Raw genomic sequence first — 13,205 nt, forward strand, 5'->3', positions numbered from 1 at the left:
TGTAGTCTGGCAAGGACCAAACTCCGTTATAACATTACAGTATGTATACATGGCAGATCTTCGAGCAATTTGATTTTTTTTAGGCTGAATAATAAATACAATGCACTCTGGGATCATTTGTTCGCTGATGTACCAGAATGCCCGAATAATAGACATAAGTTTATTTCTTCCTTCTTTTTCTAGACTGCTTTCTTTGGTACTAGAGCCTATCCGGGCTGCATATGGGCAAAGACAGGATACACACCAGAATGAGTTGCCACCTTATTCTCTGAAATTTTACATATAAAGCCCTCTAGCTTGAATAATGCTGACAGCTTCAAAAATAGCTTTGCCTACATTGTGTCTTTTGGGCTTATCATATCAAGCAGCTTCTCCATAAAGCAAAAATTATCGAATCCCCATTTTAAGAAAAAAAAAAGCTGCACATTGTGTGCTCTCATCATATGCCATCAGGTAAAAATAACTTTATTTTCAGACAATGCTAGGCAATAAGTTAAGTGATCTCATAGTGTTAGGTTCAGATAACCTAAAACATGAGAGAAACAAATGACGCAAAGACAACATTTTTGAATTTTACTTGCAAGGAGGACGGAGAGATGTGCTCAGATACAGATCTCATACATGTCCTGAGGCACACCTCTCGCCACCCTTCTTTTATTAGGATTAGGAGGTCCCTAGTTACACAGAATTCAATTGTGCCTAAAGGGAGGGGGAAACACCACAATAGCAGGGTCCATTCATAGTAAAACATGTGAACCATAATGGTGAATATATGAACATGTCTTCAATGATTTATTAGCTTGGCTTTCTCACACACACAGCACATCCTTCCATACAATGTAAAAACATACACGTGAGAAGTAATTCTCCTGCTTCCTACGCTGTTATCGGCAACTTCGATCCATGTTGCATCCTGATACTCCTTACAGTGGCTGTATCCTGTTGTTCTTGAACAGGTGTGTGAGCTCTCACATTAAGCATCACAAACATTAACCATTAACACGTAGAGATACAAGCCACTGACACCAAGACAAGGAAGCTCCTTACCATGCATGGAGGGTTTCACCCTAAGTTCAGCATCCTTAGGCTGTACACAGAGTGAAAGGAAGGGGGGCGAAGACTAGTACTGTCCAGGGGGAACAACCAGTTGCCGAGAATACATCAAGAAAATGGCCCCCACTGCTGAGTGAATGCCTCAGGCAACGGATGCCCAGCAAGGAGGAGGAGCCCAAGGGGCTATCATGGAAAGACAAGTCCATGGATGGTATGTACCACTGACAAATTGAGGAAGTGGCTGACAACGAAAAAACATACCAGTGACCCGGACTGAAAGACAGCACAGAAGCACTACTCATGGCTGCACAAGAACAGGCAACAAACATCAGAGCAATAGAGGCCGGGGCCTACCATACCAGACAAGATCCCAGGTGTTGGCTGTGTAGAGAAGCCCCTGAGACGGTCCAGCATATCACAGCAGGGTGAAAGATTTTGGCAGGCAAGGCATACATGGAGTGGGATAACCAGGTGTCTGGCATAGTGTACAGGAGCATCTGCACTGAGTATGGACTGGAGGTCCCTGGGTCCAGGTGGGAGACACCCCTGAAAGTGCCGGAGAACAAGCACGCCAAGATCCAGTGGGACTTCCAGATCCAGACTGACAAGATGGTGTGGCCAATCAGCCTGACATTGTGGTGGTAGATTAACACCAGAAAACAATGATGGTGATAGATGTAGCAATCCCAAGCAGCAACATCAGGAAGAAAGAACATGAGAAGCTGGAGAAATACCAAAGGCTGAAAGAGGAGATCAAGAGAATGTGAGGTGTCAAGGCAACAGGCCCACGGACTGGGGATGAAGCAGGAACAGGTGTTTGTCGTACCCCTTTTTCCCGGCCTTCCTTAACAACAAACAGGCCATATCCATCCATGGCAGGCTAAAACTGTACAAGAGTCTTTGTACCGCCTGCAGTTTGAAAGCTGTGACACGAAATGCGATGTCCACCAATCCCTGTCCTCCCACCTGTACTTGCAGGTACAGTACTGCGGACCTGAAAATAAATAGTTCACAATCAGCCTCTGGACTCCTTCGATCAGACCAACCAATTATGGTAAGACTGTCAGACTGTGCCAAGGGGTTGAGGCGACCAAATTATTGACAATCAGGACTCTGCCCCTGTAGGAATCTGGCACACACCTGCTCCATAGTACACTCCCATTTCTTCTTCTCAACGTTTTCTGTCCCAAGGAACACACCTAAGACTTTCAAGCCTGTCCGGAAATAGGACATACCTGTCTTAGTCCCCGTTGGATGTTCACTGGACAGCTCAGCCCACCACCAACCTTCACCAAACAACAAGCGTCCCAGCAAACCCAAAAGTGCCAAAAAAAATCCCCAAAACCAAACACCCTTAATGTGGAAAAAAGAAATCTGTGATCGACCCTGTCGAAGGCCTTCTCCTGGTCTAAGCAAATCACACTGTACAATTTACAAATGTCAAACAAGTCTCTCATTAAAAATAGGTTGCCCATAATGGACCTGTCCAGTACACAATATGACTGGTCTCTGTGGACGACCAAATCGAGGTAGTTCTTGGGCCTTTTGGCAAGCACCTTCAAAACAAGTTTATAATGGGTGCAGAGCAACGCCACAGGTCTCCAGTTTTTTAATAGAGCTTATTCCCTTTTCTTTGGGATTAGGGAGAGGACCGCAGTCCGACAGGATGTGGGTAATAGACCTGTGTGAACGCACTCCTGCAGCACCTCCTGCAGCACCCAGACACCTCCAGAAATGTTTATAAAGGTCTGTGGGCAATCCAGACCAGAAGACATCTGTCCCACCGTAGTTTAGTTCCTCAAAGTGGATGTTAGCATCCAGGTTAGACGGGCCCTCGTGACTCAACCAAGGAAGTCCCTGCAGCAGCTCGCCCTCCCTGCTACAGTTTTCTGCCCTATAGAGGGTGCTGTAGAAGTTTACAGCATGCCTACTCGTCTCACCCTAGTCAGTTGTTACCGTCCCATCAGGAAGGCAGGGACAGAACATCTGTTTGAGGTGTGGAACAGACCTCTCCATATTAAAAAAGAAGGAGGTGGGAGCATCCATCTCCTTGATGGTGGTGAACCTTGACCTCACCTAAGCCCCTTTCACTCTTTCCTGTAAAAATGTTATGAGTTCCTGCCTCTTTTGTTTCAGTTTGTGACCCTCCGTGCTGGTATGTGTGCAAAAACTAATTTCCAGATCCCTGATTTCCCTTTCAAAGTGTTCTATGGTTTGTTTGACCCATGTTGTTGAGTGACTAATGTACTGCTGACAAAAGACTCTAATGTGCACTTTGCTCACCTCCCACCACCGACAAAGACACTCAAAGTCCCCCTTCCTTCCTCTCCAGGTTCCCCAGAAAGCCTCAAACCTGCCACTAAACTCAGTGTCGTGGAGTAGCTTCACATTAAAGTGCTAGTATGAACTGCATTTGTATGTTTGTGAGATAAGGAAGGCAAAAGTTACCAAGTGATGATCAGTGAACCAAACTGGATAAGTGTGACTGTTCAGTAATCTATTGCTAAAACCATGTGACAGGTAGAATCTGTCCAGCCGGACTGCACTAATAACCCCATCCACCACCTTCACCCATGTATACTGCTTGATGGTGGGATGTTTTATCCTCCAAACATCGACCACCTCTGCTCCCAGCCTAAACAAAACAGTAGCAGACTGGAGATGAGGCTCCTGTCCTATCCTGTCCAGTGTGAAGTCTGTGGTTCAGTTCCAATGAATCTACCTCATTGTCTCCATCATTATGTGTCTCCTTGAGGAGAAAGATTTCTAGTTTCCTCTGAGAAACCATTTCTGCAACTAGAACCCTCTTCCATGGATCCCTTGTTCATAGAAGCTTGGAGAGTTGAAAACAGTAGAAGGAGAAGCAAAGGAGGGACAAGTTGTGCATCACATTCATCCTCATCATTATCATTATCATCAGCAGCCTACTTGGGAGCTCTTATAGCATTTTTTAAAAACTTTTTTCTCTTTAGTTGCTTTAGCATCTTTCTCATTGCATCCTATGTTTTTTTTTTTAGACAGAACTGTTTCTTTTCATCTAGGATGATGACTCCCACAACCTTCTGCAGTGTTAATGCACTTTTCAGGAACTTCTCTGGATCTGGGAAATAATCAGTCACCTTCACAGACTGGCCAAAAGTTTTTATCAAGGAAGCTGTTGATGTATTACAGGGTGTACAGCTGAGCCTCCGCTACCTTGTCACCACCACCGCGAGGTGAGGCGACACTGCTTGACATTGTGCCGGTGTGCACTGTGAAATGCACGTCTATCATCTGTGTTGGATAGTTCAGGAACATTAATCACTACCTCCTGAACTAGAGAAAGTGCTTCAGTTTATTGCAGTTTATTGCTCACCCACAGTTTTGAGACCACTTGCCATTTTCCTGAAGTGCTGCAGTTCCTGCTTCAGAGTTTCATTAGGAATAAACGGGGAAACACCAGAGACGGTGACCCAAGTGGAGGGCACAGTGAGTGAGGAAACCTGCAGGTACGCACCATTCAGAGTCACCCCACTAGCCAACAAATCAGCCACCAGTCGCTCCTCTTTAATAAAGACCACCACTCCTCTATTCATCCTGGAGGCGTAGGACAGGTTCGAATGTCACACCTGGTCTCCTACAGCCAGGAATACCTTCTCCACCGGCACCGATGAGTCAGATTGAACCCGCACCCTGTGTTGGAGCAAAAGAGATGGCATCCCCGAGGACGGCATCCCCGTTGTAAAACACAGCGAACCCTCCACCAAACTGCACTAAACCACCCGACAAAAACCACCCAGATTATAGTGAAGACACACCACCAAGAAGGGAAAAATAGTCAGGAGGAAAAAAAACAGAAACTTTCATCAATTTCAGCATGCTCTCCAGAAAACTCACAGAGAGGCACTGAGAGAGAGAAAGATAGGCAGAGAGAGAGAGATAGAGAGAGAATCCTGCATAGAACCCTCATACTCCCAGGCTTCTGGTAGTGGACCCAAGTCTAAAAGAAGCACCGTCCAGGTGGGCAAGGAAAAGAGATTATATATACAGTATATCCCCCCTCTTTCCAAGATGGCACCGCACGAGTGGCAGATTGTTACAGTAGCTCTGAGCGTGTTTACATGTTTTAGTGTGCTTTTATATTTTTTTCATGCGTCCTTTTGTACCTTTTGTGCGTCCTTTCGTGCGTCCTTTTGTACCAGTCTCGGTCAGAACAGCTGTTAGCACTGAGCAACACGAGGGTACTCCCCGCGGAAATACCGGTGATCCCCTCGGAATTAGGGAGAAGGAGAAGGGGATGCAGAGCAGGGACGAAGCGTCGGGAGAAGAAAAGACGGTATAAACCATCCATACCGTTGGTCATCATGGGGAACATGAGATCTCTCCCTAATAAGATGGATGAGCTGTCGGCGCTAACCAGGCTACAGAGGGAGTACCGGGAGTGTAGCCTCATGTGCTTCACAGAGACCTGGCTGAATGGACTGTCGTCGGATTCACACGTAACCCTGGATGGTTTTCAACTCGTGAGAGCGGACAGGAAAGCTAATGAAGGCGGTAAGAGGAAAGGAGGGGGCATTGCGATGTTTGTGAACGATAGATGATGTAACCCAGGGCACATCAGGGTGAAGGAGCAGTACTGCAGCAAAGACATTAAACTGCTAGCGGTTAGCATTCGGCCATATTACCTCCCAAGGGAATTCTTGCATGTTATCGCGATAACCGTGTACATCCCTCCGTCGGCCGATGCCGCTGCTGCCTGCGAGACTTTACACACCATAGTTTCAAAGCTTCAGACATCACACCCCCAGTCCCTCCTCCTCATCTCTGGTGACTTTAATCATGCTTCTCTGTCCTCCACTCTCCCAACCTTCACCCAATATGTGAAATGCCACACAAGAGACAATAGAACTTTGGATTTAATGTATGTAAACACAAAGGATGCATACACCTCCTCCCCCCTCCCCCCGCTGGGCCGTTCTGATCACAACCTGGTTCACAACCTGTTCTATTTGATTTTATCTTATTTTTCTCTGAGTGCTCTTGCTGCACTGTAAATTTCCCCGTGTGGGACAATAAAGGATCTGAATCTGAATCTGTCCCCTGCATACATACCTATGGTGAATAAACAACCACCCACCAAGAGGTATGTAAGGAGCTGGTCTGAGGAGACCAGCATGGCTCTGAGGGACTGCTTCGACACCACAGACTGGGATGTGTTATGTGAACCTCACAGGGAGGACATCGACGGCCTGACAACCTGCATCACAGACTACATCAACTTCTGTGTGGAAAATACCGTGCATACCAGGAAGGTTCGGTGTTTCCCCAACAACAAACCCTGGGTGACCCCTGATCTAAAAGCCCTGCTGAATGAGAAGAAGAGGGTTTTTAGATCTGGGGACAAGGAGGAGCTGAGGAGAGTCCAGAAGGAGCTGAGAAGGGGGATAAGGAGAGGCAAGGACAGCTACAGGAGGAAGCTGGAGGAGCGCCTCAAGGGGAGCAACGCCAGGGAAGTCTGAAGAGGCCTAAAAACCATCTCAGGCCACACAAAGGACAGTGGGAGGGGCCCTGAATCTGGGGGCCAGGACTGGGCAAATGAGTTGAATTCCTTTTTCAACAGATTCAACTGTACTGCCCCTCCCCCTCTCTCTCCCACTCATCAAAGCCCAGACCTGACTGTGCTGTCACATCACCATCCCCCCTCTCCCCCCGTAACACCTCCGGCACTGGCAGCTCTCTCCTCACACCACGCCACCTCCCTCCACCCCCTGCCAGATCGACCCTCCCAGTCCAACCCCCGTCCTCACCCACCAGGAGTCACACCTCGCCTCTCCATTACAGCTGATCAGGTGAGGAAGGAGCTGAGGAGGACCAAGACAAGGAAAGCTACTGGCCCTGATGGCATCAACTCCAGACTACTCAAGGACTGTGCAGATCAGCTCTGTGGAGTACTCCTGCACATCTTCAACCTGAGCCTCAGTCTGGAGAGAGTTCCACTACTGTTGAAAACATCATGTGTGGTTCCGGTTCCTAAGACTGCGCACGCCAGGGAGCCCAACCACTTCAGGCCAGTGGCTTTAACCTCTCACCTGATGAAGACCATGGAGAGGATCGTTCTCACCCACCTCCGACAGCTGGTGGACAGCAAGATGGACCCTCTACAGTTTGCATATCGACCGGGCATTGGTGTGGATGACGCGGTCATCTACCTGCTGCACCGGTCACTCTCACACCTAGAGAGCACCGGGAGCACTGTGAGAGTCATGTTCTTTGACTTCTCCAGTGCCTTCAACACAATCCAGCCATCATTGCTGAGAGGAAAGATGGAGGGAGCCGGAGTTGACTGTCACCTAGCTGCCTGGACCACCGACTACCTCACCAACAGACTACAGTACGTGAGGGTCCGTGACTGTGAGTCCGACATGGTAGTCTGCAGCACGGGGGCACCGCAGGGTACAGTTCTCTCTCCCTTCCTCTTCACTCTCTACACATCGGACTTCAGCCACAACTCAGACAGTTGCCACCTCCAGAAGTTCTCCGATGATACAGCCATCGCTGGACGTGTATCTGAGGGGAACGAACTGGAGTACAGGGAGGTCATCACCAACTTTGTGGCCTGGTGTGAACTGAACCATCTGCGCATCAACGCCAGCAAGACAAAGGAGGTGGTGATCGACTTCAGTAGGAAGGCTTCTCACATTGCACCCATGAACATTCAGGGTTTGGACATTGAGATCGTGGAGGAGTACAAACACCTGGGTGTTCATCTCAATAATAAACTGGACTGGACTCATAACACAGACGCCCTGTACAAGAAGGGCCAAAGTCGTCTTCATCTGCTGAGGAGACTGAGGTCCTTTGGAGTGTGCAGGACACTGCTTAGGACTTTTTATGACTCTGTGGTGGCATCGGTGATCTTCTATGGTGTGGTCTGCTGGAGCTGTGGAAGCTCAGAGAGGGACAGGAAGAGACTTAACAAACTGGTCAGAAGGGCTTGCTCACTCCTGGACTGTTCTCTGGACTCCATTGATGAGGTGGGTGAGAGGAGGATGTTAGTCAAGCTGACATCAATTATGGACACCCCCTCTCACCCCCTACACGAGACTGTGGGGGCCTTAAGCAGCTCCTTCAGCAGCAGACTGTTACACCCACGGTGTAAAAAGGAACGATACCGCAGGTCATTCATCCTTACTGCAGTCAGATTGTACAACATTCACAACTCTTAATGTAGCACCAATAACCCAGGGTTTGGCATATTTTCTCCGCACTACTTAATCATACTACCTCCGGAATGTCTTATTTGCACATCTCTTATTTGCACCTTTATTTTTCTTCTTATTATCTGACATTCCTTCTGTATATAAATTTTAATTTCTGTATATAATGTACATAGTAATGTACATAGCATAAGTCTTTTTCTTTTTTTCTTTTAGTACTATACTGTACACCACGGGCTACCGCTGTAACACGTGAATTTCCCCGATGTGGGATCAATAAAGTTTATCCTATCCTACAATATTTTCATGTCACAGTAAAATTACACACTATTGGCCTGTAGCAGCACTGATGTATTTATAAAACTTCAGATTCATGTTCACCAGTAGCATGCCATTAATTGAAGTGCCCGATTGTTCAAAAATGTTAATATTTAATTTAATTTAATAATTGTGTTATGGAAAGTCAAGGAGGCCTGGACCCAGATGCAGAGTAAAAGAGACGGCTCTTTATTGAACACAAAAAGGTGTAATATGAAAGAATCAAGAAAAGTAGCAGACTGGCTCACTCCTGGACTGTTCTCTGGACTCCATTGATGAGGTGGGTGAGAGGAGGATGTTAGCCAAGCTGACATCAATTATGGACACCCCCTCTCACCCCCTACACAAGACTGTGGGGGCCTTAAGCAGCTCCTTCATCAGCAGACTGTTACACCCACGGTAAGGATGGGCGGATCGATCACGTGGTATCGATATATCGATACTCTCAAGCTACTCATTTGGTATCGATTTTCTTTTATAAATATTGATACTAACTAAAAAAAAATTGGGGGTGTATGCATCACTTTCTGCCGTTTTAGATTAGTTACTTAAATTAATATGTTCCAGGACACCCCTATACCTGGCGGCGTATTGAGCTGGCCCATGTCACGTGACAGGAGATAGCGAATGAGCATCAACATGCAACATAGCCCGCTGAGCCGACACAGTCAGCAAAAGGCAGAGCCGGAGGAAATAATCAGCCAGAGATGCAATCGTCTTAAAGCATAAAATGTGAATATGATACTTTTTCTGAACAGCAATCTGAGACTTCAGTAAAGTGTCATGACATACCTCAAGTGCACTAAAGGTGTGATGGTGTCAGACATTGTTCTAGTTAATTTTCTTAAGGAACAACTGTCTTATGCAGGTTTAAAGGATAAGGAAATCCTAGTAATCAATTGACCATAATAAATTGTATATAAATGGTCTGTATTTGTCTTGTGATTTGTCTTAAATGTAATAATATTTTGACTGACAAAAATTGCCAGTAAGAAATTGACGGTATCAATATCGATGAAAATACAAGAAAAAGTATCGGTATCGTATCGAATTCCAAAAGCGTGGTAAAGTCTTTTATCCTTATATACTGTATATATATATATACACATACATACATATATATATATATATATATATATACACATACATTTTGGTCCAAGTAGGATTTGAAATAATATCATATGACCATGGAAAGACTTTTTCCAATATAAATCGTAACTAAGGATGAGGATAAAAGACTTTATTGATCCCACATCGGGGAAATTGCACGTTACAGCGGTAGCCCTTGGTGTACAATACAGAAAAAGTACTAAAAGAAAAAAAATTTAAATAAAAGACTCTTATGTTATGTACATTGCTATGTACATTGTACAGTATATACAGGAATTATAAAAAATTATATACAGGAGTGTCGGACAGTGTGAAGACAAAAAAATAAGGTGCAAATGAGATGTGCAAATAAGACATACCAGAAGTAGGATGATTCATTAGTGCAAATATGCCAACCCTGGGTTATTGGTGCTACATTAAGAGTTGTGAATATTGTACATTCTGACTGCAGTTGGGATGAATGACCTGCGGTAACGCTCCCTTTTACACCGTGGGTGTAACAGTCTGCTGCTGAAGGAGCTGCTTAAGGCCCCCACAGTCTCATGTAGGGGGTGAGAGGGGGTGTCCATAATTGATGTCAGCTTGGCCAACATCCTCCTCTCCTCTCCACCTCCTCAATGGAGCCCAGAGAACAGTCTAGGACTGAGCCAGCCCGTCTGACCAGCTTGTTGAGTCTCTTCCTGTCCCTCTCTGAGCTTCCACAGCTCCAGCAGACCACAGCGTAGAATATCACCGATGCCACCACAGAGTCATAAAAAGTCCTAAGCAGTGACCTGCACACTCCAAAGGACCTCATTCTCCTCAACAGATGAAGACGACTTTGGCCCTTCTTGTACAGGGCGTCTGTGTTATGAGTCCAATCCAGTTTATTGTTGAGATGAACACCCAGGTATTTTTACTCCTGTACAATCTCAATGTCCAAACCCTGGATGTTCACGGGTGCAATGTGAGAAGCCTTTCTACTAAAGTCGATCACCACCTCCTTTGTCTTGCTGGCGTTGATGCGCAGATGGTTCAGTTCACACCAGGCCACAAAGTTGGTGATGACCTCCCTGTATTCCAGTTCGTTCCCCTCCGACACACGTCCAACGATGGCAGTATCGTCGGAGAACTTCTGGAGGTGGCAGCTGTCCGAGTTGTGGCTGAAGTCCGATGTGTAGAGAGTGAAGAGGAAGGGAGAGAGAACTGTACCCTGCGGGGGCCCCGTGCTACAGACTACCACCTCGGACTCACAGTCACGGAGCCTCACGTACTGTAGTCTGTTGGTGAGGTAGTCGGTGGTCCAGGCAGCTAGGTGACAGTGGACTCCGGCTCCCTCCAGCTTCCCTCTCAGCAATGATGGCTGGATTGTGTTGAAGGCACTGGAGAAGTCAAAGAACAAGGGGGGGGGGGGGGGGGGGGGGCATCACCAGTATAGATTAAAGTGAAAATTTTAAATTATTGTCAGATTTAACCCCCCCAAAAAAAAGTTCCATTATTCACAAAAAAGGTCACTGAGGAATAATAATTAATTTCATAATTATATTTTTTCAATATTCTTCTGTGCCCCGTACTTGGAAAGTCAGAGATTCCTCACTACCTCAGAGTTGGCTTTCGAAGATGGCAAGCTCAAGTGTAAATGGTAAACAGAGCACTCACTCTTCCATACTTTTTGAAAACAAAGAAACATGCCAAGAGAAAAAAAATTGACTACATTTTGTTTTTCCTCTTCATCCACCTTGTTTGAAAGTTGCAAATCGACCACTGGCTTGTCCAGAAGTTGTTTTAATTTGGACAAGGCATGCGCCGGAATCGTTTTCGTGGAGGTTGTATTCCAACTTTGTAATTGGAATGCTGAAAAGTCATCTGTGATGTCATTCCCAGATCCGACTTTTCGAGGTAAATGGAATGCAGAATTAAAAAATGGTGGTGAGTCTTGCGAGCGCACCAAAATGGTGAGTGGTTTCACGAGACTTCAGGATGCTGGAGAAGCCTGAGAGACTTTAATTTGTTACTGTGACTATGGGAATGTAGTCCGCTAAACTGGCGAATGGGAACTGTGATAATTCACTGGACCACAAATAGAAGAATAGAAGTGTGCATTTGTACACATGTATGAGTACATGTGGATTAGTAAGAAGAAGAATGAAAGATGCACATATGGCACATCACATCAACATATGTTCATTAAAGCACAACAAATACGTGCCTCTGCCAAGACATAAACCACCTCTTACTTGAGGCTGATGCTGATAGCTGACAATGGAAACATCTAGGCAACAGAATGGTGCATCTCTTAGCTGAATATAAAACTATTTAGGATTCTATCACTGATCTTCAAGCACGGAGTATGAAGGATGACTTAATTGTCCCAAAGTAGGCAGAAAAAACCCTGAACACTCAATGAAAAATGACTCAAACTACCAGAGGATACTGGTGAACCCCTGAGATTTCACTATTTTCATCAGCTGGGTGGGAAGAATCAGGATGACCACAAAAATCTGCTTGATTTGGAACCCTCTCGTTCACACCAGACACGTTTTCCTCCGCATCGGTGGACATTCCTAAATGTTCAAATTTAGAAATTATACGTCAATTGTCAGTTTTGCTGCAATTGGGGGTCCACCGCCTGGCTGTACCTGGCTGTCCATTGCACTTATTAAAGTTATTAATGATTTTTTATAGCTTCAGATCATGAACTGGTTTCTATGCTGGTTCTGCTGGCCCTTGGTGCTGATTTTGATACAGGTCATCACAGCATCCTGTAACAGAGACTGGACGATGTCATTGGGATGAAAGATACAGCACTAGACTGGATTAGATCATATTCATCAGATAGATACCAGTTTGCTCATGTCCATGGTGTTCCCTCTTCTTAAACATTTTCAAATGATCACTTCTACAACAGTCCAGGACAGTTTTAGCAATTATCATCACTGCTTCTTTGACAACTGCCCCATCTGAAAAGGCCTTCTTTTTCTTAATTAATAATTGTGTAGCTCTTAATGAGGCTTCAGTTGTTTTTTGGGAGCTTTTCACCGGTGTAAAAAAAAGATTGCTGTTTGCTCATAGCTGCCTTTAAATCGCGAGATTTTTGTGCTCATAGTGCACTGCCCGGTGGGTAGTTAGCATGGTAGCTTGTGTGGCAAGTTGTGAAATGTCTCTCCACATTGTGTCGCTTTGCTGTTGCAACAGTCACCCCGCAAAAGAGACACAGGCAGGCTCCTATCACATTGGTTAAAAAAACTTTACCTCCCATTCTTCATGAAAATGTTTTCTTTCTTTTTTGTGCCATCTTTTTTGGGGGCAATCATTTTGTTTTTGCCGCTCCACAAATGCTACATTTTGGACTGCGCATAATACTAACTCTTAAACTATATCAGAGTTCATTTATATTAATCATTGTAAAAGAAAATGACATATTGTCATTTCCAGTTCACATGTAAATGTAATTTAAACAAGAATAGCAAAAGCAAAATAAAATAAATAGCTACAACTCACAAATTGGCACTATTTGAGCTAATTTTGAAAGAAGCCTGCGGGCAACTC

At 45.3% G+C, this 13,205-nt stretch overlaps 2 protein-coding genes across 11 annotated transcripts in view; both read left to right on the forward strand.

Annotated features, from left to right (window-relative positions):
• LOC130536635 (spondin-1-like) overlaps nucleotides 1–13,205 on the forward strand; it is a 104,318-nt gene that overhangs the window by 49,909 nt on the left and 41,204 nt on the right. The gene's annotated exons all lie outside the window — the stretch shown is intronic.
• Nucleotides 4,269–8,583, forward strand: LOC130536643 (uncharacterized). Its single transcript, XM_057052741.1, has 2 exons — nucleotides 4,269–6,245; nucleotides 6,441–8,583. Exon 2 carries the CDS (start codon nucleotides 7,125–7,127, stop codon nucleotides 8,256–8,258), a length of 1,134 nt encoding a protein of 377 aa, XP_056908721.1. The 5' UTR covers nucleotides 4,269–6,245; nucleotides 6,441–7,124; the 3' UTR covers nucleotides 8,259–8,583.

Source organism: Takifugu flavidus, chromosome 13 (assembly GCF_003711565.1).
Source record: "Takifugu flavidus isolate HTHZ2018 chromosome 13, ASM371156v2, whole genome shotgun sequence".
NCBI classification, from domain to species: Eukaryota; Metazoa; Chordata; class Actinopteri; order Tetraodontiformes; family Tetraodontidae; genus Takifugu; species Takifugu flavidus.